At 41.1% G+C, this 27,621-nt stretch overlaps 1 protein-coding gene across 1 annotated transcript; it reads left to right on the forward strand.

Moving 5' to 3' along the window:
• The first annotated feature begins 613 nt into the window (after positions 1-613).
• Positions 614-27,621, forward strand: LOC146460073 (uncharacterized). The gene is made up of 12 exons (XM_085088366.1): positions 614-816; positions 11,554-11,601; positions 12,416-13,646; positions 14,506-14,652; positions 15,458-15,685; positions 16,685-17,074; positions 18,355-18,599; positions 19,271-19,318; positions 20,818-20,916; positions 21,520-21,618; positions 23,006-23,104; positions 23,869-27,621. Exons 3-12 carry the CDS (start codon positions 12,443-12,445, stop codon positions 25,411-25,413), a joined length of 4,104 nt encoding a protein of 1,367 aa, XP_084944492.1. The 5' UTR covers positions 614-816; positions 11,554-11,601; positions 12,416-12,442; the 3' UTR covers positions 25,414-27,621.

The raw sequence follows: 27,621 nt of genomic DNA on the forward strand, positions 1-27,621 counted from the left end.
GCGGAGCCTCCCTGTATTAATTTATTTTAGTACCCCCTTCCCCCCCCCCCCCCCCCCCGTGCAAGAGGCTTCCCTTGACAAAATGAATCAATATCAAAGACTTGATAAACCCAGAAAGAACTACTCCTTCAAATTAGAGTAATTCATAGCTGGATCTTCCTGTAAATCAGGATGAGCAATGTGTGGAAAGATGGATGGCTGACCTGGAATGCGTTTCTCAAAGCCCCCGAAAGGTATTCTTCTTATCCCTTTTCTACAGATTACCGGTTATTTTTTGTACAAACGAACTCCATATCCAATGTGCTCATTAATCTTGGAAAATTTAAAACGTTTTGCTTTTAAAAGTAGCCAAACTTAAAGTTTTGGTAATGAATTTAGAATATGTAAAGTAGTCGAAATAGTTGCGATAGTTGCGAAATCTTTTCATAAGTTAGAGATTACCCCAGAGCCCGCGCGCGATACCGATACTTCTCGCGCGTATCGATATTTACCAATCCTGTAGTATCGCAACCTCATTCCCAGGGTCTCTCTTCTTCCCGCCCCGCCCCGCTGGGGAGTTGGTAGTATCGGACATTTCGTGACATCCGACACCCGTAATTTACATTAATTTTTTCTTGTTGACTGACTTTCAGGCGAATTTTAACATAAAACGGCACTGAATTTAGCATGATAAAAGCACTGGACCAGCTTTGAGGAGGCAAAAACAGAAAGTTTATCTAAAGGAAAGAGGGTAGAGTTGAACTCAGTGGGGTTTGCCGTGGACGAAAACAGGGAAATGGATTCTGCAAGCGTAATCAGGAATTTGCTGACTTAAAGGTAAACTATTTCCTATTAGCAACTGATTATGAGCTCGAGAACGAACGTTTGTATCTTAAAAGCTTTGTTTTTGCATTTCAGTCTCCTGATTTTAACTCAAAGGGAATTCAGATTTGCTAAGATTTGCAGTACCTTCGCCAATCAGGCATCCTTCGATTTACTTCCGGTTTAGTTCCTTTACGAAAATCAGAGGGGATCAAACTAAAACCCAAGCGTTTAAACAAGGAAAGATAAGTTCGTACTGGAGAAATTAGGTTATTGTTCTCTGCTTTGGATGATGCAGATTCTGCAAACTACATAAGTACAAGCGTCAAGCCGAATTGTGCAGAAGGTGTTGATAATTTACTTTGTATCAATGATGAATCACTTTGAAACAAGCTTTTAAGCTTATGTATTTGGTTGCTACAGTTTGAATAAGGAAAGATTCCTTCAGACTTTGCAATTTTAGAAAAGAAATCAGGTTATTGTTTAGTGCCTTGAATAGTTTACATATATACATTCATTATATCATGAAATAATGGCTTATTTATAGTTTATAGGCTAATTGAAGTGATCATTTGCCTATTAACTTTTGAGGCCGTTGTAAGGGAAAAATCTGTTTACTGTAACGTAGCATAGGTTTGGTCTTATCCAATCGAATTTGGTCAATAACCATTTAGTGTGAATGTAGTTCAATCTATGACATCATTGGGCCATGCCCAATTAGTCACATAAATCCAACTAAGGGCCTCTTCATATGAGCCTGGTCGACCGGGCTGGCTCGGTTTTCGAGATCTTGCCTAGCCACTCTTTTCTTTACTAAAATTTTGATGTGTCCATATGAGAATGCGGGCTGGCCCAGTTACTAAGATCTCTGTTTTTGTTGTGTATATGGCAAAATAAATATTGTATTGTATTGAATCTTGGTAACCAAGCTGAAAATTTATTCCCATATGAACACTCCAGCCCGGATACCTGGACTGTCTTTGACATTTTCATTTTCAACATTGCATGGCATATAATTGGCATATAATTTGTATGCATATTATAACTAAAAGGGTCTAATCCGATAATTTCTTTCTGAGCAAAGTTCAGTCTGCTCTATATTTTATCAGGAAAGGTTCATCATCATCATCACCCCAAGTGACCCGCGTCATGTGGGTCTGGCCCGCATTTGAACGTTTAAACCTGCTGACCCGCCGCGACTGAGTAAAAACCCGCATTTGTGTTCAAGCTCTGAATTTTTGATAAAATCAGCCAATTCCTAAAAGAATCTTAATTTTCATGCCATGATTCCTACAAATAACAAATAAATGGCTCGTAAAACATGTTGAAAAACTACACGAATTGCACGAAATGGCCATTTTAGAGACCCTAATCTTCAAATTTTTTTGGGGGGGGAATGCCCCCAGACTCCCCTAGAAGCTTGCGCCTTTGGCGCTTGCTGCTATCGCCTGCGGTGCTCTTAACAACACATATGACCAGCATTTCAGGTTCTCAAACTTGGGGTCTATGGTTCATTTTATCAATTAATTCGGAAATTCTTACAAGTGAATATTTGGCAGTTTCCTCAAAATTTGAAAATTACTTTAATTATTTCTCTGAATTCCATAAAAAGTAGCTAGCTTATACACAAGCACAAGAAATAGCTACCATGAAAGCCAAGCATTATTAGGCAGGGAATTAAGCAATCATTCACCTGTTAATAATGGGCACTTTTGACTGTTTTAGTGGACTTAATTATAACAAATTGTCTTTCGACCATCCACAGATACGTGACTTGCAGCGGAGTGTTTGAAAAAAACTTCTCAGCTAAGTTCAAATGCCGTGCCTCCTCTCTCCTCTTGTAGTCTCACTTTCAGGTGTAGTTCATTCAGATTTGCTTGATTTCATAGAACACAAAAGTCCCTTATTTTTCTTAGATATAATAAAGCAAACAGACTGCAATCATTGTCTCCCACAAGGAGAGAAGAGATTGTTATATGTTTAATAACTATTGTATGGGTTGTTGACACTTCATTGCTGTCTGCAGGAACAAATTTGAGAAAAAAAGATCAAACCATTGTTTTTGTCCTGAATCATGAACATCTTGTCCTATTTGATTAATTTAAATGACAAATTAACTAATCACTGTTAGGGCTACTGTTATTTATTTATTTATTTTTGTGGGTGGGATGGGGAGAGAAACCTGCATGAGCCCTCCTTCCTCCTGTCATTTCTTTCTGACTGTTTAGCATTTTTTCAATGAACCCACCTCCCCCCCCCCCCTCCCAAGCACACCTGACTCTGCATGCTGTCAATAAATGGACTTTTAATTAATATCTTCTAAATGCAGATATTTATAGACTTGCAATCATATCTTTAATGAAATTTTAAAATATATGTATCAGCTTTTTATGGGGTGCAAGGCACAGTCACCATAATATTATTACAAAGGAAGAGAGAGTTGTTTTTTGATAGTTAACAAAAAAAGAAGGTGAAAATTAATATGGATCTAAAGAAGGCCTTAAGTTTACAATTTATAATAGGAAATTCCTAAACAATCAGAGTTTTGGGTTCTCAGCAATTGCCTGACATTTTTCTGACTTTATGGAGTCATGAGATCATAATGATCCACATCCCCAGTCACAGATAAATTTATTATGCATCCAGAATTTTCTGATGGCAGTGATCACACATGAAAACACCTGGAAACAATTATTATTTTCTGAAAAGGTCGGTAATACAGTGTATATTGACCATGTGTCAGGCCCTGAATTAGGCTGGTTTTCAACTGGATTAAAGTTCAGGTGCTCATGCATAAAATCAATTATGCTGGTATACAGGATTTGGTTATTCAGCCTGTCTTGTAACTCATTATGGTATCTGGCAGTAGCCCAATAATGATGCAATTATTATATATAGATTAAAGTTGTAGTATGCCTAGGGTGTCCAATGTAGGCCAGCGTAGGCAATATTGGCAACCCTGTCAAACTGTCTACAGGGATGTAAGTGCAAGCTACTTGTTCAATACAGTGCATAAATTATTTTAACGGATGCAACGTATATTGGTGTTTGGCCAACTTTTGTTTTATTTTGATGTTTTGACTGGATAGCTTCTCTGAGTGCCAAGAATTTTAGGCAGGTCTATTTTGGGGGTGAGGGGTGTGGGGTGAGTTTGAGGAGTGGGGATTGAGGGGTGGGGTGAGGATCATGAAGGATGGAGGGTGGGAGATAAGGTGAACCTATGATCTGTCGGGAATAATAAGTTATGTATTTGTAAGTTATGTGTATGTAACAATAAGTTATGTATTTGTAAATTAACCTGTGTGCGAGAACCAAAATTTAATTTTAGTTTAACATTAATCATGTGGGATGATTACCGACGAACATACAATTTTGAATAACAAAAAGAAATAGGTCGAACATCATGCAAACCAATTCATAAAGTTTATTTCTCTAAAAATTAAGTGCACATGTGAAGCCATTGAGTTATTTTTTGTTACAGATTCAAAATGGAAGAGATTTCCAAGTTGTTTGCATGCCTCATCAACTTGTCACATGATCCACATTTTTTTAATGTTGTCCAAGCAATTATTGCTTAACAATAACCAAGGATTTGGTACTGCAGTGGTTCTACCAGGGCAATAGACCTTATTCATATTCTCAGTATTAAACTGGAACTAGCTTGCACAAGAGGCTCATGCGGGGAAATCTTTTCACATGCAAATAGTTTCTAATATATTCCCCCGCAAGAGCCTCCATTGCAAGCTCGATCCAGTTCAATACCGAGAATACGAATATGGTCTATTATTCTTATACATAGTTAAATTAAAACTGTTCACTGTTTCTCAAAACCTAGGGTCACCCATCACCCCTCACTCCTCGCCCATCTCCCCTCACTTCTCACCCTCACACCTCACTTCTCATGCACCATTCACTCCTCACCCCTTGCTTTTCACCCCTCACCCCCCTCCCCTCTCGCCATACTCCTCACCCTCACACCTCACTTCTCATGCACCCTCACTCCTCACCCCTTGCTCTCACCCCTCTCCCCTCTCCCCACACTCCTCACCCTCACACCTTACTTCTCATGCATCCTCACCCCTTGCTTCCCTTACTCCTCCCAAATCACCACATGCCTTATTCTCACTCCTCATGCTTCACTCCTCACCCTCTCTCCCCACTCCTTACACCTCATGCCCTACTCCTCACTCATCACCCCAATCCTCTCCCTTCACTCCTCACCCCTCACTCCTCACTCCTTACACCACATGCCATACTCGTCACTCATCACCCCAATCCTCTCCCTTCACTCCTCACCCCTCTCTCCCCACTCCTTACACCTCATGCCTTACTTCTCACTCATCACCCCAATCCTCTTCCGTCACTCCTTACCCCTCACTCCTTACTCCTTACACCTCATGCATAACTCCTCACTCATCACTCCTCACCCCTCTCTCCTTACTCCTTACACCTCATGCCTTACTCCTCACTCATCACCCCCAATCCTCTCCCTTCACTCCTCACCCCTCTCTCCTCACTCCTTACACCTCATGCCTTACTCCTCACTCATCACCCCAATCCTCTCCCTTCACTCCTCACCCCTCACTCTTTACACCTCATGCCTTACTCCTCACTCATCATCCCAATCCTCTCCCTTCACTCCTCACCCCTCTCTCCTCACTTCTCACTCCTTTCCCCTCACATCTCATGCACCCCCTTACTCCTCACTCATCACCACAATCCAGTCCCTTAACTCCTCACCCCTCTTTCCTCACTCCTTACATACATACATACATACATACATACATACATACATACATACATACATACATACATACATACTTTATTGTTACCTCCCCAATGGGGCTTTTCAGGAACAATTATTTAAATACTTAAGTTACTAATAACTACACAATAAAAATTAATCAAATTTCAGAAAACAATTACAACACCTCATGCCTTACTCCTCACTCATCACCCCAATCCTCTCCCTTCACTCCTCACCCCTCACTCCTCACTCCTTACACCTCATGCCTTACTCCTCACTCATCACCCCCAATTCACTCCCTTCACTCCTCACCCCTCTCTCCTTACTCTTTACACCTCATGCTTTACTCCTCACTCATCACCCCAATCCTCTCTCTTCACTCCTCACCCCTCTCTCCTTACTCTTTACACCTCATGCCTTACTCCTCACTCATCACCCCCAATCCTCTCCCTTCACTCCTCACCCCTCACTCCTCACTCCTTACACCTCATGCCTTACTCCTCACTCATCACCCCCAATTCACTCCCTTCACTCCTCACCCCTCTCTCCTTACTCTTTACACCTCATGCCTTACTCCTCACTCATCACCCCAATCCTCTCCCTTCACTCCTCACCCCTCACTCCTCACTCCTTACACCTCATGCCTTACTCCTCACTCATCACGCCCAATCCTCTCTCTTCACTCCTCACCCCTCACTCCTCACTCTTTACACCTCATGCCTTACTCCTCACTCATCACCCCAATCCTCTCTCTTCACTCGTCACCCCTCTCTCCTCACTTCCCACTCCTTTCCCCTCACATCCCATGCACCCCTTACTCCTCACCTCTCACTCTTCCCTCTTCACCCCTCTCTCCTCCCTCCTCCGCCTCTGTATTATAATTCTCATGCACCCTCACACCTCACCTCACACTCCTTACACCTCATGCCTTACTCCTCCTCATCACCCCCAATCCTTTCCCTTGACTCCTCACCCCTCACTCCCCACTCCTTACACCTCATGCCTTACTCCTCATTCATCACCCCAATCCTCTTCCTTCACTCCTCACCCCTCTCTCCTCACTCCTTACACCTCATGCCTTACTCCTCATTCATCACCCCCAATCCTCTCCCTTCACTCCTCACCCCTCACTCCTTACTCCTTACACCTCATGCCTTACTCCTCACTCATCACCCCCAATCCTCTCCCTTCACTTCTCACCCCTCTCTCCTTACTCCTTACACCTCATGCCTTACTCCTCATTCATCACCCCAATCCTCTCCCTTCACTCCTCACCCCTCTCTCCTCACTCCTTACACCTCATGCCTTACTCCTCACTCATCACCCCCAATCCTCTCCCTTCACTCCTCACCCCTCACTCCTTACTCTTTACACCTCATGCCTTACTCCTCACTCATCACCCCAATCCTCTCCCTTCACTCCTCACCCCTCACCCCTCACTCCTTACACCTCATGCCTTACTCCTCACTCATCACCCCCAATCCTCTCCCTTCACTCCTCACCCCTCTCTCCTTACTCCTTACACCTCATGCCTTACTCCTCACTCATCATCCCAATCCTCTCCCTTCACTCCTCACCCCTCTCTCCTCACTTCTCACTCCTTTCCCCTCACATCTCATGCACCCCTTACTCCTCACCCCTCACTCTTCCCTCTTCACCCCTCTCCCCTCCCTCCTCACCCCTCTCTATTATAATTCTCATACACCCTCACACCTCACCTCACACTCCTTACACCTCATGCCTTACTCCTCATTCATCACCCCAATCCTCTCCCTTCACTCCTCACCCCTCACTCCTCACTCCTTACACCTCATGCCTTACTCCTCACTCATCACCCCCAATCCTCTCCCTTCACTCCTCACCCCTCACTCCTTACACCTCATGCCTTACTCCTCACTCATCACCCCAATCCTCTCCCTTCACTCCTCACCCCTCTCTCCTCACTTCTCACTCCTTTCCCCTCACATCTCATGCACCCCTTACTCCTCACCCCTCACTCTTCCCTCCTCACCCCTCTCCCCTCCCTCCTCACCCCTCTCTATTATAATTCTCATACACCCTCACACCTCACCTCACACTCCTTACACCTCATGCCTTACTCCTCACTCATCACCCCAATCCTCTCCCTTCACTCCTCACCCCTCTCTCCTCATTCCTTACACCTCATGCCTTACTCCTCATTCATCACCCCAACCCCGTCCCTTCACTCCTCACCCCTCTCTCCTTACTCCTTGCAGCTCATGCCTTACTCTTCACTATTTACCCCAATCCTCTCCCTTTACTCCTCACCTCTTACTCCCCTTACTCCTCCCAAATCTCCTCACTTCTTACTCCTCACTCCTCATGCTTCACTCCTCACCCCTCTCTCCTCACTCCTTACACCTCATGCCTTACTTCTCACTCATCACCCCTCCTCTCCAATCCTCTCCCTTCACTCCTCACCCCTTACTTCTTACTCATCACCCCTCTTCCCTCACTCCTCAGTCCTCACCCCTTACCCCTCTCTCCTCACTTCTCACCCCTCACCCCTCACATCCCATGCACCCCTTACTCCTCACCCCTCACTCCTTACTCTTCACCTCTCTTCCCTCACTCCTCAGCCTTGACTCCTTGCCTCTCTCTCCTCACACCTCTCTCCTTACTTCTCACCCCTTTCTTCTTACATCTCATGCTCCCCTTACTCCTTACCCCTCACTCTTCCCTCCTCACCCCTCTCTGTTATAATTCTCATGCACCCTCACACCTTACCTTTCACTCCTTACTATTCATCCTCAACTCTCACCCCTGACAAAGATCTGCCAGGAATTTGTAGTTGAAGTTTTGATTAGTTATGCAGAAACTGCTGTGATATTGGAAATAGCTTGATTATTTAGTCCTGGGAACTTGTGCTTTTTTTCCATTGTTCCTCTCCCCCATGCACTTTTGCTGACTCATATTCTGAATGCTTTGTATGGGAACTATAAAGCAATATCATGGTTTATTGATCAGATCTCTAATACTATTCAACCATTTGCAGTGAATATTGAGGATAAACAACCTTGCTGACTTCCTTTTTTTAAATGACCATTGCAAATTGTAGAGGATACAAATATATGATTCATGCAATAAATACTTTTGATGCCTACACATTAACATTTATTTGCTTATTGAGCATGCATACTCAGAATTTATTTAGTGAATGCCTCTTCTATCAAACACTCGTCTGAAATTAACATCCCTTAATTATTGCACAGCTCAGGGTAGAGACTATTCATTTTAGGTAATGTGAACATGAGTCGATTTAACTAAAAATACCCACAACTTTAAACATCCAAGTTTTCACGTAGAGATGTACTAGTCATTTACCCTCTCCCTTGTGGATCTAGAGGGAAACGTGTGAGATGTGTGCAGACCCACCCCTCCCTCTCACAGGATATAAAGGTGGCAGGCCACCCAGTCTTTGCTTTCAGTTCTTACCACATGGCAAGGATATATTTTTAAGGTTACCGTGTACCTTCAGGGGTGGCTTCAGTTAAACAGACATAGCGCTTCTCAGTTACATCACAGATACCCAAAACCCTGTATCAAATTAAAGCTTATAGAACTGGGTATTCAAATATTTCATTTCTTTTCCAAGAAAGTAAATTCCCAGGTTTTTCGTTAAGTCGGAACTTGAAGGTCCAGATCGTCGTTCAAGAGTTCCAACTTAATGCCATTTTTATATTTTGGAAGTCTTTTTTTTTCTCCAGGTCAGGATCCCAAAAGTTTAAAAAGCGTGTCGGGGTTTTCCTTAATTCGATTTCGTTCAAAAGTTACAAAACATTTTCAAAACTGCGAGAAAACCATGCGGAGTGAACGCACGGAAATGGCTTTCAGGGAAAGCATTTTTAGAATTATCGAATTCCCCGACATGTTTTTGTTGGTTATATATTTTTCTAGCATCTGGCCAAATTTTACTGAAATCGGTCAAATCGTTGTTGAGTTGTAACTCTTGAAAGTGTCCCCTACAAGCGAAAATTAAAGTTTGAGAAAACAGCGCTTGAAAAAAATTCTCGCTACCAAAACAAGTACCGCCCCCTAACGCCTTCATGGAAAATTAGCCAATCATTTTGCAAGCTACTTTTTCTTCCGGTCACCTCCTGTGAAAATGTTCTCTCAGTTTTGCACGTACTCGCGTTCCAGAGTAATATAATTAATTCCTTCACCATTTTGTTGGGTATCTGCGGTATTTGTTTTACGCGCACGTCGATTTTGAAATCTGCAGTGATTATGGGAAAAACCAAAATGGGGACTGAAGCCGACCTCATCAAGTAAAGCTGTTGGGCCGAAGCAGAAGCGGCTGAGGCGGGCAAAATTATCAGCACAAAGCGCTACGGAATTATCGGGGAACTACCGTAACCGCATGTATTGTCTCAGTCAAAACGAAAATTCTTGCTACTCCTCAGTCGAAAAGCCGGCGAATACATCTTATTGTTGAAAATTGCGAAGTTTCGAAATTGCTTATCGAAAGTTTGGGTGAAAATTCGCTCTTGAATGAACGTCCCAAATTGTTAATGCTGCAAATAGGAAACAAGTATCCGTTTGACGCTTGAAAGAAAACGTTTAAACGGAACCTTTTAAAAGAGTTGACTTCGTTTAACGCTTTGGAAATTACCGTTATACAGTTAGTCTTCTTAGCGTTATTTTTCAATTGCGTTTTTGTTTTGTTTCCACTTGCCCAGACTTGTAAGTTTTACATACCCGAACACAAGTGATCTGATAACGTTCAGCCGCAAATATAAAATAGGATGTTCATGAAGCGCGATTCACGGACTCGCGAATTGAAACAAGCGCGTCTCCAAACATTCGCTTCGCTGGAAGATTTTAAGACCTTTACCTACTTTAAAGCTTTTGTCTTCTTTTATATCAGTGTCGTACTCGAACAAACGCAAGTTCTTCCACTAAATACAGGATATTAAAAGTGCGAGAACGTGAGGGATTCAAGACTATAGAAAGACCGTTCGCGCAATTATCGCATCGGGTGGTTACACCGGCAGCAATATGCTGTCAATCAAAGTAAAATTTAACTTCCGGTGGAAATCGCTTACGTCCCAATTTCTCGGCAAATACTCACTCTTTTTCTAAAATTCTTTTTTTGTTTGTAAGAACTCACTGGGAAGTTTATTTTTATCTAAAAAAATGAAAATCCAAAAATTTTCTCTCTGAAGGTACACGGTAACTTTAAGAGCTTTTACACTGCAGGGCTGTAAACATGCAGTATAAAATCTACTCCACTTAGGGTAATTAGGGGCCCATTTTGGCTCCACATTATTCCTCTGGTTGATGGGGCGCTCGCCCGGTTAGCTCAGTTGGTAGAGCCCCTGACTACCATGCAGCAGGTCGTGGGTTCAAACTCCGGCCAGACCAACACTTGGGTCTTCAAATAACTGAGGAGAAAGTGCTGCCTTTGTAATGAAATCTGCAAAAGGTTAGATTTTCTAGCGTTCCCAGATAAGGCCGATAAACCAGTTGTTCAGTAATAATCTGTGGAACGCTAAAGAACCCACATGCACACAATGTTCACAAAGAGTAGGAGAAGTAGTCCCCAGTGTGGTGGTCTATCTTTATCTCTGATTTCATCCGTCTTTTACATTCATGTGTGGGTTGGGTGAGTGGGAGGGTGATATCAAATGTGGACTGGACTACTTAGAAACTGCGCTATGTACACTGCATGTCATTGATACTGGCTTCCAGTGGCGCCTTTGCATTCTGATGTCCGATCTCAAACCCACAGAAGAATTTTAAACCGCCATGGAACAATGTGATACATGCAGTATATAGATAAATTAGCATTATTTTCATTACCATTTTTAAGAAAAAAGGGCATTCACTTGCTTCCTTTTAGTTATGGCATGTCTCTTGGAATCTCTCCCCCCGCACCCCCCGCCTTAGAAACTATTTAGTGGAACTGGCAGACATGCATGTACAAGAAATTAACTCAGCAAGCTCTGATTGGAAATTAACTTTCAGTGTCCCTTACTCTACAGGAAACTCTGACGTGAAGAACTGGTAGTAATCACTTGTCTTGTAAATAGGTACGTTTCTTTGCTATTAGAGTAAATTTAGCAAAAATTATCCACGGGAGTTGTCCAAGACACCCAAATAGAATCGATTTGTGAACACAGCTCGCCAATCCTTACCACTGGTACAAACCAGGTACAAATTTTATAAGCAAGGCTTGATCCATAAGCTGTTCATAAAACTGCATCTCATGGGGGAGGAAGTGGGGGAGGGACTTAGAATATGTTATACTTTAGCAGTCACAGTCATTAGGGGAACTCTGAGAGAGACTGATGGACGAATCGATGGTAGTTGCTTGCAACTTAACCATCCAAGATTGGTATACCTGACGAGAATTATTCAGAAGTCTTACATTCAATTCCATGGGCAACGGTGTTATGGTCATTTCTTTTGGTCAAAGCACTAGTTGGATGCAGTTCGGCATTTTCTGATATAAAAAAAAACTCTCACTCGTGGCCAGTTAGCCTGCGAACGCAGACGTATTTCCGGCTGTCGCTTCTTTTTGGCGAAGGGAAGCGACAGCCGGAAATACGTCTGCGTTCGCAGGCTGGTGGCCAGTTAACAGAGTCCCACTGTATTCTTTATAAAGTTGCTTTTAAATAACGTTTGCGACTATAGATGAAATCTACAGGTTGATCGTTACCATTCGAATGAGGGTTAGTTGATCACTACTTTAGACGTTTCTCCTAGTATTGTTTGTTATCCTGTGCAAAATTGTGCCAACTTGTGAGTCCCTGGTTGAAATTCTAAAGTGAGACATTCAAAGAAAAGTTGCCATGTGAGCTGTTCTAATGCTGCCCTCTGAAAGTCTGTGTTATTCTTTCACAGATTTTTCCTGTGCTCTTCGTTACAACCATGTCAAAAGTGGCGCCTGAACAAAGAGTTCACTTATTCACGAGAGAATTGTTAAACGTAACTCTTCTTGCCAGTGAGTGGACCTCATCAGCTGGTGGTTTGTCCACTTTTAACAGGGAGCTTGCGATTCACCTGGCACAGCATCCTGAACTGCAAGTCTCCTTCCTTGTCCCGGAGGGTAATTGTAAATATGAAGACAAAATAGAAGCACAGGGATATGGGATAACAGTTGTCGATGTTAAGAAATGCGTAGGCTTTGAACCACTCGATTGGTTGAGCTTTCCACCTTATGATCTAAAGATGGATATTGTTGTTGGTCATGGTGTAAAGCTTGGTCGGCAAGGCCAAGTCATACGGAAAAGTAAAGACGTAAAATGGGTGCAAGTGGTGCACACTGCTCCAGAGGATCTCAGCAGGTACAAACGTTACCCTAATCCTATTTCAAAGGGTGAAAGGAAGCATGAGGATGAAGTTGGCCTCTGTAAACTGGCTGATCTTGTCGTACCTGTTGGACCCAGACTGGAAGAAGCTTACTCTTCGTATTTGCAACGGCGTAAAAAAGATGTTTATTCGATTACCCCAGGACTTTTTGATAGGGAATTTGGAGATTTAGAACAGGCTCCTAAGGAGAATGGCGAGTTCAAAGTTCTGTTATGTGGTCGTGGTGATGATGAAGACTTTGAACTAAAGGGATACAATGTTGCTGCCAAAGCATTTACCAATCATCGGCTGAAAAAGAAACCTTATCAGCTTGTCTTTGTAGGTGCAACAGACGGAAAGCAGGACGAGGTAAGAGAAAAGCTTCTCCAGTGTGGCATCATTGAAGAGCAACTGATTGTGAGAAGGTTTGTGAAAAGCCGGGAAGACATGAAAGACCTGTTCTGTGAAGTGGATCTTGCCATCATGCCATCCAAATCAGAGGGATTTGGTCTCATTGCCCTTGAGGCCCTGTCAGCTGGTTTACCCATCCTTGTGGGTAGAAAATCGGGGTTTGCTAGAGCAGTAAAGAATTTTTCATCCGGGAAATCATGTATTGTTGATTCAGATGACCCAACAGAGTGGGCAGAAGCTATCGAAGACGTCCGGTTGAAACATGGAGAGAGGCTTGAAGAGATCAAAGCACTGAGAGCATCCTATGACACGAGGTACGGTTGGAAGGAACAATGTGAGACACTCGTGGAGAAGATGTTGAGATTGGTTCATGGTATGTATTTTAAGTGGTATTTTGCACCCTTATTTCAATGTGAAATGAAACGAGAATCCTAAAATACCGAGGGGGTAAATTGGGATCTTGAAAACCTTGCGCTTGTCTTCACCAGTGGGAAAAAAAATAAGAGATCCTAATAAGATCCTAAATACTGAAGAAATGTCACACAGCTTCTAATGAGAAGCGTAATTCTCATGTGCCCAGTATTTTACTAGTTCTCGAATTTTTTTTACCGCTTATCAAGTGGAGTTTCGCAGCCCTGTACCTTTTGTTTCCCCAACTCATTTGAGCCTAGACACCAACTTTGAGTGATGAAATTAAACTAAGAATGTTCAATGATGACACCACAATAATGAAAATTGTATAAAAAAAAGGCCAAATACCAGTAAAATATGCGTATCGAATCAGTTTGAAAACACCGCATATCAGGCAATCCTCAGTATAAGGAACTACTCAACTGGCGTTTCAACAGCCTCAGCCTCAAAACTGACACCCTAGAAATTTTCACCAATTTACTCACTGCTTATTGGAGTTCAACATAACTCTTTACCTGATTATAAGTTTAAGGTTGTTTGCAAAACAAACAGAACGACCAGATTACGAGTGAGAAATATGTGACTATTGAATTCAAAGACCTGTAATATGCCTGCAGTTAGGTATAGTTACATCTTCGTAATTTATTTTAGCCTTTACCTACATGTATCACTATGCTTTACGCACCTTTTGTCCAGAGGGCAAGTTTTTAGTGGTCATTGATAAATAAGAGGAAAGACCCAGATAGCAAATAGCAGTGATAAATTCGAAGCATAAATGGTATAAATGTGTCTAATGGTCTGTTTTTGTCTTTGGTTTCCAGGGGAGTCTGCTGCAGAATCACTGAAGTCAGTTTGCGAGCCTCGTTTAAAAAGGAGCGTTTCTGAAACCAAAAAAGATACAGTAACCTCAAGCAAGGGAACTTATTCAAGGAGGTCAAGGAGCATTTCAGAATTCACTTTTTCTCAAGGTACAGATTAAACCAGACATATGTTTGAACAGGAAGTGTTATTTTTAAAATAAATGTTAGTGTTATGCACCGTTTAATTTTAGATTTGAGTTAACATGTTTCCTTATATATTCGGGTGCCTGTGAATACAGTGATACCATGACTATTGTACGTAGCTTCCTACACGTTCTCCTTGGGAAATCCTGGCACAATGTGAGGGGTAACCTGTAATACATGCAACCTGGGCCCGAACCGTTAAAAAAAGGAACGTTAGGCTAACCAAGCTGTCGAAAGAAGCTGTTATAAGCAGATTCCTGTTACTTGCAATTGAAGCATTCAATAATGAGAATGTTGGCCAGTGTGACATCTTAAAGGAACGACGATTTAGTTCCTTTTGTGAAGTTTATCGCAATGAAAATTGTCGCCGATCAATTAAAAAACCGTCAATATCCTCCTCGCCTCGCCCTCCCCCACCCCCTTCCCTCCCCCTCCGGCATACCCGGGTTTGACTATGTGACGTGCCCGGGGGTTGCGCAATTTGAACCGGATTTATCTTTTGGTCTGTGGCGTTTTCCTGGTTTGGGGGAGTTTTTCAAGGACAGGATCCGCTTTTGTGGACGAATGTCTCAATCAAAACGCACTTTGAAACAGTCTTCGGTGTGCCATTAATATAGCTCTGTCTGCAAAATATGAACAGCAAGATCTATCCTGTCAGCTTTGCCCTGGTGTTAACGTTGAATTTGAATTTTATCCCGGCTTTCTACACTGTAACCTTAAAGTTTTACGAGTACGATTTTACACCAAAATATCAACGTTGGTTTTACAGGGCCTTCTCGTGTGAGTGGCAAAACTTCAAAAGTAGGGTTCCTTTTTGAAGACCAGTCAAGTGCAGACACACCAGACGAAGCTGGTGCACCTCATTTAGGGTATCAACCTCTACTTCCTGAGGAAAAGAAAACCTTTGGAACAGAAGAAGATGGTCCATCATTCTCGGATGCAAAATCTCTCCAAACTGTCAGTAGACAAGAAACTCCAGGATCCACGTCCGACACAGGTTTGTCTTGTCCTGCTACATAGATCACCACAAGTGCGCCTTTCAATCCCAAGAGTGCCAAAGGTCAAAAAATAATCCAGGTTCCAAATTTAGATATTTTAAAAGAGTATAGATGCCTAAAGCACCACAAGACATTACTTCTCAAATAATAGCTTTAATATGAATGTTGACGCTTAAGGATTTCATCCACAGATTGAAAAATAATTACCACCTTCCGCAGCATAATAAACAGCACCACAGAAAAGTGCTGCACAGTAGCTTTTATTTGATTGGCATACATTACGAGCTCATCCACAGCTGACTCAAATGTTAGAACCACATTGTACACCATAATAAAGAACACCACGCGATAGTACTGGTCAGTAGCTTTCATTTGAAAGGTCACAATTTTATCCTCAGACTCAAAACTAAGAACCAGTTTGTACAGCACAATTCGCAGCACCTTAGGAAAGTACTGCTCAGTAACTTTCATTTGAATGGTCACACGTTAGGATGTAATATGCAGACTGAAGAGAAAAGTTACAAGGTCCTACAACGACATCGCATTTACGTGCCTTATGGCATTGACTTGTCCACACATCGGCCTCTTTATCGACAGGACATTCCTAGACGATCTTCATTTTATAAGGTCTTATAAAATTCAGTTTCTTTTGAGAGGTTTTTAAACTATCTTTTGCCATCTTATTGAATGAATGTTAGCTATCTCTTCTTCAAATCTGGTTGTTGAAATACGCTTAGTGTAAATTTGGATTGTTATCTTCAGAAATGACCAAAGTTGGTTGTAATTCAGCGGCATTGTAGCACCACTGTACATATAATTGCCGTTCTGTAACTAATCGAATTGGTGGATGTTGAAACACACCACCGAAACTCATATGTTGGTCTACATATATTGGCAGATTTTGTCTTCCATTTATAGCAATTTAACCTTGCAAAAGATTTGTCCGAGCAAAAAGGAGCTGCACACATTTAAGTAACTATTTTTTTCGCGATTTATAGGCACTGAGACTATTACGTTGCAACTTAAAATCACCTCCGAAGACCTGAATGATGAACAACAGGAAATATTTGATTCTGTGATACAGCAGAAGGTTCTCTCCATGGAACCTGATAACCTTTCTACAAACGAAGAAGTTGGTTCGCTTACAAAGTATTTAAAAGAGTCCCACAACTTAATCCTGAAGACATTCACGTCCGACGGTTTGACAATAAAAGTTCAGTGCCCTGTAGAAAACCTTGAAAGTCTTTTGGTTGACTGTCATTCTGGTCACCTCAACGAAGTTGCAGAGCGATGTCTCCTGACAGATGAAATAAGGACAATACTTCACGTGGACGCTGTGAGATTGAAGACAACCATTGAAGAAGAGCGGAGTAACGTGGAAATGTTAAGTGAGTGAATCAGGGACTTACAACTGGTTGCTTCAGTAAAATTAAGCTTTTAGGGAAGTGGTCAAAACTACTGTACTTGAACAGGACCCACCAAACCCCAAAAAAGATAGTGGCCTCTGCCTTCATCCCCCCCCCCCCCCCCCCTTCCTCAACGTGAACAGATGGCGTCTTTATTGCATAGCCACCCTCCATCCAAACCTCACTTTTCTTGTTTATCTAGCAATTGCTGACTCTTGCTAGCTGAATATTTCTGTGCCAACTCAAATTTTAAAGCCAATTATATTTTTTCGGTAATGTTTACGAGATAGCTTGGGTCTTCGATAACCACCCTATCCTAGACAAGGTGGGTCCTCTTCGAATAAACGTGTTATGACCAGTTCCCTTATAAGTTGAAGAGCAACACAATTGAGACTTATGTGGTTGTCAGTGTTCGTTCAAAACATTGGGTAAAGATGTTTTAAATGTTCTTTGTTGATTTTCGGGTTCCTCCCTGTGAGTTTGCAGGAATAGGTAAGCTGGATACAAGACGTACCCAAAATGAATGAAACATCTTCCAGATGTACAGCAAATGAACACGGCAGTTTTGTAGATACACTTGAAAGAAACTCTGATTCTTTGAATCATTAACCGTTCTTTTCGCTTCATAAGGCTAATATACCTCGGTTAAATGCTGTCATTTGGCAGTTACAGTGAAACAAAACATAAAACAAATGATTTGTTGTCATGGAATATATGTGATGGTAAATTTTTAAAGCCTGGTTACATCTACGTGAGAAAGAAGTGTTATTGAGCAAGTGACACAGGCATACTCAGAAAAAAGAAATCCGATTTCTCCCAACGGGACTGGAACCTAAGACCTTATTATAACTAGTTTGGATGCTCTACCACTGAACCGCAAGAGACTCGTAGGAGCTAAGGCTATTAAACTAGGTTTATGTGGCAAACATCCTGCACAATGCTAGGATTGTCAAGAATCCTAGTTGCGTGCATGATGTTTGTCGTTTGAACCTGCTCCCACGAGTTTCCTATAGCTTTTTTTGGTAGTTCATCTGAACTAGTAATCAGAAGGTCATAGGTTCAACTCCTGTTGGAAGAACTTTGATTTTTCTTTTTCGAGTTATACCTGTGTCAGTGACTGAATAAAACATCATTCTTCGAATGCTTTATTTTTACCACGTTTAGGCATTGCCTTTGAATTATGAAAGGGCAGACGCCAGCTAACCACCTAATGAGTTCTGTTTGTGTATTTATTCTGTATTTTTGGATTATTATCTAACCAGAAGACGTTCCTCTACAAACGGAGCCAGATCAAGATGCGAGTACAAGGTGGGCTGAGGCAGGCGGAGTAGAAAGTAACCTTGGCTCTCCCCCTCAAAAGCCTGAGCAAGATCGGGGAGCAGGTGCAAGGTGGGCTGAATCAGGCCAGGGCGCCCATGTAAGCCGTACAGCCTCTCCGTTTCCAAAAAGTGAATCAGAACATAGAACAAATACAGGCTGGACCAACACAAGTTTTCAAATTCAGATGGTACGAATGCTTTTTGGTTTTATCGTTTGACCCCTCAGGGGGTCCTCCAGTTAGTTTATTTTACGCGTTTTTAAAATCACCTCGACGTGTGAAGAAAAGTTAACTCAGTGTGATAGTAAATTAAATTAAAGGGAAAGTTGCAGAGGATTTTGACCTGTTTTGGTGAAAATGGTGCAAGAGAACCTTGTCTTAGTTGCAAAATAATTATAGAACAGCAAAAGAAAGAAATCAACTGAATTCGTGAAAGGAACAGCTCATGATCTGTTCTAACGTGCGTGGGAGACGAAAATGCGAGAACTTCAAAAAAGTTAGCCAAACCTGTTTCAAGTTGCAATTCATTTCGTACCAGTCCATCTAAAGAAAGAGACTATGGGGGCAGTTTTAGAACACTGAAGTGGTAATTTATAGCAAATCTGACCATTAATTTTAGGCTTCTGCCACAAAAACGTTTTGCAGTTTCTGAAATGACACAAGATCTCCGCGACACTACCCCTTTTAAACCAAAATGAAACTGAGAAGAATAGAATTGTACGGCAATGTTTACAACATTATCAGAAATTGATTGAATATCGTAATATTGCTTTCGAACGATATGTTAACGTAAGTTTTACTACAAAGTAATCTAAAAAAATCAAACTACGCTCGTTAATGTTTTGTTGTTTATAACTCAGGGTAAAATGCAGGAAACGAGCTGCACAATGAGAGCTGAAAGGGCCAAAGTAAGTTCAGATAGAAACAAAATATGAAAAATTAACAGATGAAAGGTCGTCACAGTTATGAAAGCAACTCATAATTAAGGACGGTGTTATGATCTCATGATCTCTGCGATACCGGTGCAGTAGAATTCCTTCTTAATTTGAGTTCATAACTGCGATGGTCTTTCACTTATTAATCTTTTTTAAACAGCTCACAGACATAATATTTCATTTATTTTAATTCCATTTGTTCATCTCCTATCAGAAACGCAAAAGGACTCACAGCTCACAGCGTCGAATATTCATTTTTTACTAAGTACCACGTTTGGAAAACACACTATTTAAAACAAGGAACGAACACTCGCGCTAAAATTGCGTCACAGGAATAGAGCGATTTGATTGGTTATATTCATTTTCTAATTCCCTTATAGGTTTCTGCCTCTATTCAACGACGAACGTACCTCAGAAAACGAATATTTTTTAACTTTGGTGCAATTTTCACACATATTATCCCATCTCTTGATTAAATGTTCATTCTCTTCACGGGTAATGGGTAAGAAGTCTTGGGAATCGGTGTTTAATTTCTTTTGCGCGCTGACGAGGTAGCTACCTCGGATAGAATCAGCGTGCCAGACATTCCCAGTGATATAAATGGTTAATCCACCATGCACGCAGATCAAAGTAATGAAAGATCTGATCACCAAATTTAAGTTTTCTGTGTTTAAAGACAACTTCTCCCATTCAGTCCAATAAGATATTTTAAGTCTACCACGGGGTATTGCTGGCATTGGGGGGTTTAGAGGGAATCCTCGCTGTTTTAACGCTGGCGTAGAATTTTTGTAAATAAAAGCTAAATTTCAATATGTTTTAACAAGTGGAAGAAATCTTTTGATGTACAAAGCGTGCGCCACCATTTTCCAATGAATTACGTTATGTGACAGCCAATGTGCTGCATACAAAAGAACATTTGCTTCCTTGCGATAGCAACAACAATATGGCGTCTAAGAGGCGTGTTACTTCTACGTTGTCAAAAAGAAATTTCAAATTAGGTTATCTCTCAAGCAATTCAACGCCAATTTTTACAGGAGAGGAAGTTCCCTTTAAATGGTTAAATCATCGCCTAGACGGGGAGAAAAACTTAAATGGTATAACGGTAAAAACCTGGCCATAGGCCTTGTCAAGGTCACCGGTTGGCTTTGTTTACAACTACAACAACACAACAACAACTTTATTTTACATTTCTTTGCATTTTCAAAATTTTCAAATTGTTATAAATTACAGACTTTACATATAGAATATATAATTACATTTTACAATGAATATATGTCATATATAAGGAAATGCCTAGCGGTTTAGCCTGGGGGGATTGTTCGTACTACACGATATGATGCTTGGTTTTCCCACAGATTAGTGGGTCATGACTGGAAGGCTAACAAGCATCACCGCCTTGGGTAGGGACAAATATCATCAAGGGCTTATTATCCGCTGTTAACCTTAACCTCGATACATGCACTTTTCAACAGGCATCAAGAACCGCATTACACAAAGCTTCCATCAGTGGACAGTACGAGACTGTCAAAATGCTTCTTGATAGTGGTGAAGATGTGGACCAAAGAGATCAGGTCTTATATCCTCTTCATTCATGTAGATCAAAGATAAGGTCGTTACTTCGTCGTTCTGACGTGTTGTCACTGGTAAAAACGTTATGAAACGTAGTTGTATAATTAGTGTTTATAATTTGAAAGCTTTTTAATTGATACGAAGATAGCACACTAAAATCCGCGTACTTCTGAGTTAAGCCTTTAAAAAATGAAGCAGGGAACTTGCTTGGAAAAAAAGGTTACTGAGAACGCTTAGGTTTTTTGCTATACTGGAAATATCCCAGATGACCCGTCGTAGCTATAACTGAATTGGAGGATAACTTACACTGTGGCACAAGAAGCAGTGGACCGCTCCCATATTGGATTAGGTTTCTGACCAGCAAACACAATTCTGCCGCAATAAAGAAGAAATAATTGAAGAGCCCAAATGTACCTCTTATGTACTTCTAAGTACATAAAAACGAAAATGTTTTTAAATGTTTTTTTGTGTGGCCGTAGATCGTTTTCTTTGTACCAAGTTTTAGGGCGGATATGGTGCCAGGCTGTTTGACTGATAAAGATTCTTAGCATAAGAATTATACGACCCCGTAAAGCCAACATCTCCTGTCTTCATTTTCCCCCCAGTTTTCTCTGACGCCTCTCCACCTTGCCTGTTGGTATGGACAGGAATCTGTTGTCAGACTGTTGTTAGAACATGGTCCAAACGTCAACGCTGTAGACAGGGTGAGTTAAGTAAACAGACGTGCTCCACTTCTTACCTATTTAGCCAAGACAGAATTTTTCTACGTTTAGTTGTCAGAGAGAAAGGGAACTTACTTTTTAACAATTGGAAGAATTGGGGGTGGGGGGACTGAAGAACGTTTTATATGAGGAAGCTTTGCCCCCGGATCCAAACCATTATCCTTTTTTATTACTCCACTATTGTGTCATGCAAAATACGTGCAAAATTCAAGACCGTAATACACTGTAGTGCCCCGGTTTGATTGGTTTACGACAGAGGGAATACGGGCAAGGACATGTCACTGGCTTTCTGTGTTGTTTACGTCATTCGCACGCGTCATATACTGATAGATCAGAGCTGGATGGACAGATAATGCCGGCTGTATTTCAACACTCTTACCAGAGAGAGAAACGAAAATAACAAAATCTTTTCCTAGTGGAATAGTAAATCTCTTATTCGATGGTTTTACATTTAATACACGCGGACATTTTGCTCAATGCTAGTATTTTCCGAGCCCCGAAATACTCCGCAACTCGCAAAATATTTGCGCGTGTTGTATTATATGTAAAACCCTTGAATAAGATGTATATGGACCACTTTTTGTACTGAAAAGGTAACTTTTTCATGTACCTTTCAACGAAAATAGTATCCTTTTCGCATACCTTAATAGAAAAATGCGTCTTCTTTCGGTTGGTCTGTTAGAGAAACTTTGAAAGGCCCGGCTTTTCAATACCTAAGTGACAGAGATCCCTGCCCTTTTCTATACTCTCCAATTTAGCTCATAAAATCCCTACCTCCATCCTGAAAAAGGTACCCTTTTGGGTGGAGCCTTCCCGTATAGTTCCTTACAGGGATTAAACCCCCCCCCCCCCCCCCAAGGGATTCAGAATCATAATTACATATTTGTCAAAAAAGCAAACATTATGGAACCCGGCGACATGATGCCCACGTGATAACCCGTTGAGGTCATCGGTGCTTGGTACAAATATTGCGTTAAGTCTAACCAATGAGGTGTTAGGGCGGTTTCGACTAGGTTTATAATCAAGAATTCTTGTTAAAGGCGTCCTTCCTTCCCTTGCCATCAGAGTTTTCATATCAAGAGACAACAGTTTAGTCTCTTTGGAGGGTACAAAACCCTGTGTTAAGTCGACAAATTTTCTTTAAGCCACAATAGTTCCCTTCCCATCCCTCTCCTCCCCCCTTTAATGCAATTAGGGGTTTTAAGCACATATGTTCGTGAGCCACGGATAATATTTTGTAGCTGTTTAATACTTTGTAGCTGTTTCTCTTTGTAAGAGTGTTTTACCTTTGTCTCGGCACAATGTGCTGTTTGTATTGGAAGCGTAAAAGTATGTTTGTTGACTTTCATTTTCATTGCGGTATTTTTAGTTTCAGCGTACACCTCTTCAAAAAGCTGAACACCGCAGTCATCAATCCATAGTGCAGTTGCTTCTGAGGAATAGAGCAAGACCAAGTTATAAACAGCCGGTGAGATATTAAGTTGTTTCACCCTTTCTCTTTGACTGAATGAAAAGCTACTTGAAGGGCTCCAGTTAACCAAAAAATACAGTCACCACAAAGAAATCTTTTTCTTCCGCTTTTTAATAATCCCTTGCAGATTGTCGCATTCTTTGCTTAAAATGTTTCTGTATCGCACAAGCCAACGGGTTCGGTGGAGTTTTATTTCATCGTATAAGAAACTGGCCTGGTCTCTTTGAATGCCCTGTCTTGTTCATCCTTCGAACCCGCCCTTATGGAAGTTTGAATTTCTCGCACCGTACTCAGTCACTGAGGGCTCAGAAATTTGCGGTGGTTGTCTTAGAGTAACGACTACGTGATGAATCGTCTTATTTCTCTGGGCACTTTGTCTCTGCTATCCGTATTCATTGACCTTCGGGCAACGATTATTGTGCCTCCATATGTTGGAAGCGGTATGAGAAGCCGGATCTTGTATTGTTCGTTCAGAATCGAACCAAATGTAAGCAGATGACGGTTAAAATTCACTAAGGATTCATTTTGGCAACATTTTTTATTGTACTTAGTAAAATTGGCAAAGGGAGATTTGTCTTCCACAATCAAATCGAATTTGTCAGAACTCTGTGTACAAACTTATAAAATTTTCACGTTAAAGCTAGAAAAGAGGCAGATTTTTTCTTTAAAGCCATGAATTTTTACCATAAACCTGCAAGTACCAGCCAGTAGAGCTGGAATTTGTTGTATTTCGTTCACTAACCCTATGTTGTTCATTGCAGCTTAGTCTAGAGAGGCTTTCACAACAGTCTTTCCTGCAAGTTGATAGAAGATCAGGACTTAACCTGCTACAGGCGGCGGTCTTTGAAGGGGAGTATGGTATTGTCTGGAAAGCGCATGCCCTTCTCGATAACTTTGTAAAAGAGATGAATTCTAAAATAGGAAATGATGCTCAATTGTTCCCAGGAAAGAGTGCAGATGATATTTTGTCGAGTCTGGAGACGAAAAAGTCGGGCCATGCTAAAATCGACAAACTTTACCAAGGGTTTGTCGAGATATTCAAAACACTTACAGAGCTACACAATTGCACACAATCTGATGATGCGGAAATGGCGGTGGAGCTTGTTTTAAATGATGGCGTAGATGCTGATACTCCTGCTCAATGCAATCGCACACCTCTGTTGTGGGGGAGTCTAACATTATCAAGTACAATGATCAAGACCCTTATTGATCTTGGCGCGGACGTTAATGCCCAAAGAACCGATGACAAGAATGCACCTTTGTTATTGGCGGCTGGTTGGAACAACTACATGGCCACTCACCTGCTTTTGGAGCATGGAGCTGACATCAACCAGCGAAGCAAAGACGGTTCATCACCACTTAGTGGTGTAGTTAAGAATAATCAGGAAAACGTCGCTAAACTATTGCTTGCAAACAACGCGGATGTGAGTTTTCAAGATTCTGAAGGAGAATCTCTTCTCCACTTGTCTGTTAGTAGGGGACTCTTTAAAGTTACTCAGCTTTTGATTGAGGCGGGTTGTAACGTCAATCTACGGAACAAGAGAGGCAGAACTCCTCTTTATATCGCAGTCAAGAATAAACATGAACAGATTGTTAAACTTTTGCTTGAATACAATGCAGATGTTGGTATGGAATACAAGCAGAACCCTAAAGAAAGAATTTACCTTGTTCGTGGAAAAGACAGAGGCAAACCATCCTGGCACTATGTCTTGGTAGACAGACATTTATTGGGTTTATTTCTGAAGCGGACCAATGGGGGTTCTTTGGACGTAAAAGACTTTGGAGAGGTCTTTGAATCTGGGAGGGGGGAGAATCCTCCAGAGAACGCCATAGATAATATACTTCAAACTCGTGTTGACGTTCTGAAAGAAATTCCTGGCGAGACTCTCCTTCATGTCGCAAGCAGAAATAACAGCGTCAACATAATCGATCTGCTGGTAAAGAAAGGTGCGTGGTATGTTAACGCCGGTGATAAACAAGGTTACACTCCTCTGCACGAAGCAGTGATCCGCGGCAACATGCAAGCTGTCAAAAAGCTTGTTGATCTCGAAGCTGACGTCAACCAAGCTGTGGCCATAGTGGACATGGCTCACATAAACGAAGAAACAGAGATCGAAGAGTACCTCAAGTCAATGATAGTTCCTACGGGAAAAGAGGTTGGACGGGATATTTCACTTGCAAATTCATCCACAGAAGCTTCCAGTTTTGAATTAATTAATCCTGAAAGGTTACGCCTGATAAGAAACACTATACAGAGAGGTTATCAATTGCTCGAAGCTGTTTTTGTTGCTGCGATCCTGCCCTAATTCTCCTTAATTTCCTTCATAGAGCTAGCAGATTTGGATAATTAACGTAGCTTTTTCAATTACTTTTTTATTTCAAGTATTTAAAAAGAAGAGACCAACCCAGTTCTGTACGCCTGAAAAAATATTCAGCCTGCAGTTGGCTTGATGGCACAGTTGATAGTACACTGAACCGGTATCGTAGAGGCCATGAGTTTCGATCCTGATCAAACCCAAAAATATTTCCAGGCTTTATTTTTACAGCTGTTTAAGTTGCTTACATAAATGCTATGGTCTCTCGTTTACGAATCGTTGCATCCGCGGTTCAATTTATGAATTTTAATATATTTTATCGTTCTGAACGAAATTTGCAGTAATGAATGTAAAAAAAATTTTCGCTGTCGCATAACCTTTTATGTCGGACATGTTTAGAGTGATGAACAATTTATTAAATCTGGCGCGGTCTATGTGACTGTATAGGATTTTTATGAATATTAATACATAATGTTTATGTGACATACCCTCTCAAGGAAAATGTTAGGGAATAAATAATTTATAGTGAGCTTCGTTGCGGCAGGAAATTAATGATACACAAGTTTTCATATGATATACATTACTGTATGTAGGGCGCATTTTGTATTATAAATAGTTGTTGAAGTAGCATTCGTTACAGTACAGAATTTTTGGCAAAAGCCAGTTTCTTATGTGATATACCTGCCCACTGACACAGAAAATGTAAGTGGCGGAAAGTTTCAATCTAGGACATTCTGGGCGTTTTATGTTGCACACTTTTCTGTGAGACACTAAGTACAGTGCGTCCAAATATAAAGAAATTTTTGCGCCGTTTATGATTATACAGGTAAAGCAGATCTTCGCCATGGCCGTTGAAATCCAAAAAGAAAACTTGGGGAGAACCAAGTATTTTCCATGCAGAAGTAGTTTAAAAGCAAGAATAAGTCCCAAAAAAAGTTACAAAACTTTTAAAACAACGGACAGCATTTGTTTTTTTTGTTGTTTTTTTTTTTTGTTCGTTTTTTTTTTTTTTTTTTTTTCATGTTGATTTTTTTCGTTTTTTGCTTTTTTTAAATTAAAGCCCAATTATCTCTGAAAAATGCGTTATTATCCCCAATTTTCTGTTTGGCTTTCGAAAGCCCTTGCCAAGACCTTCTCTTCCCGCATAGTCATAAACCGCGCTAAACTATCGTTGAATTAGTAGATACCTTCTTTAAGAAATTAGAGGTTCTTGAACCATCCCGAGATGCGCATGCGTAGACGTACGCGCGGCAGCAAAAATGGCATAGCTTTGTTCTATGACATCTTGAGTTAACAATTGTTAATTATGCGGGATGCCTTTTTCGCAGGCATTAAATACCTCTCACTAACCGAGTTCGATGTCCGTACTGTAATTTTACGGATCGACATTCCTTAATTTATAGCTCAAGCGCGAAGCGCGCGGGCTATAAATCAACAGGAAAAGCGAGGGTCCGTAACTTACAGTACGGACCGAGAAAACGAGGATATTTGTTATATCTCCTGAGGTTAATCGGGCGCGCGGGAAAGAAACGACTTTGAAATTTAGCGGACAGCAAAATTGACCAATCACACCGCGCGTACTAACTGAGAGATATAATAAATAATAGTAGTACTGAAGTAGTTGACGGCGACAGCTTGTTTTAAGATATTTAAGTAGGCCATTTGGACGTAAGTGACCACGACTACTTTTTAAGCTAACAGCATAATAATTTTCATTGTTTTTAAAGGAAACCTCCACTGTTATATAAGTTAATGTTAAATTGTTGAAACAACAACCTTATTTTACATTTTGTTGGAAAACATGGAAATAATATTTCTGTGTCGGACAAAACAGGATTTGATGATCGCTCATTTTCCCTTTTAAATTTCCCGGGCGCCGCCAAGTTAGAATTCATGACGTAATAGGTTGTTTTATTGTTTAACACAAAAGAACTTCCGCTAACTGACAATAGCGGCAACCGTCACACTTGAATGTTATTTCTACTTTACAAACTAAAATTTAGACATTTCGAACAATTTAACGTCAAAGTTTGTTGTCAGAGTTTAACCTCTTGTAAGCGACCAATTAACGCACGCTCTGATTTCTATGTTCGCTGCGTGTACTACGCTACTCAGAGTTTATAAGGAGCTTTTAGTGACAACGTAGCACTGCTCGTATTGTAACTAGGAAAATGTATGCAATAAATTCTTTTCGAATAA

The sequence above is a fragment of the Pavona decussata genome, unplaced genomic scaffold, assembly GCF_977016875.1.
Source record: "Pavona decussata unplaced genomic scaffold, jaPavDecu1.1 SCAFFOLD_214, whole genome shotgun sequence".
Classification (NCBI taxonomy): domain Eukaryota; kingdom Metazoa; phylum Cnidaria; class Anthozoa; order Scleractinia; family Agariciidae; genus Pavona; species Pavona decussata.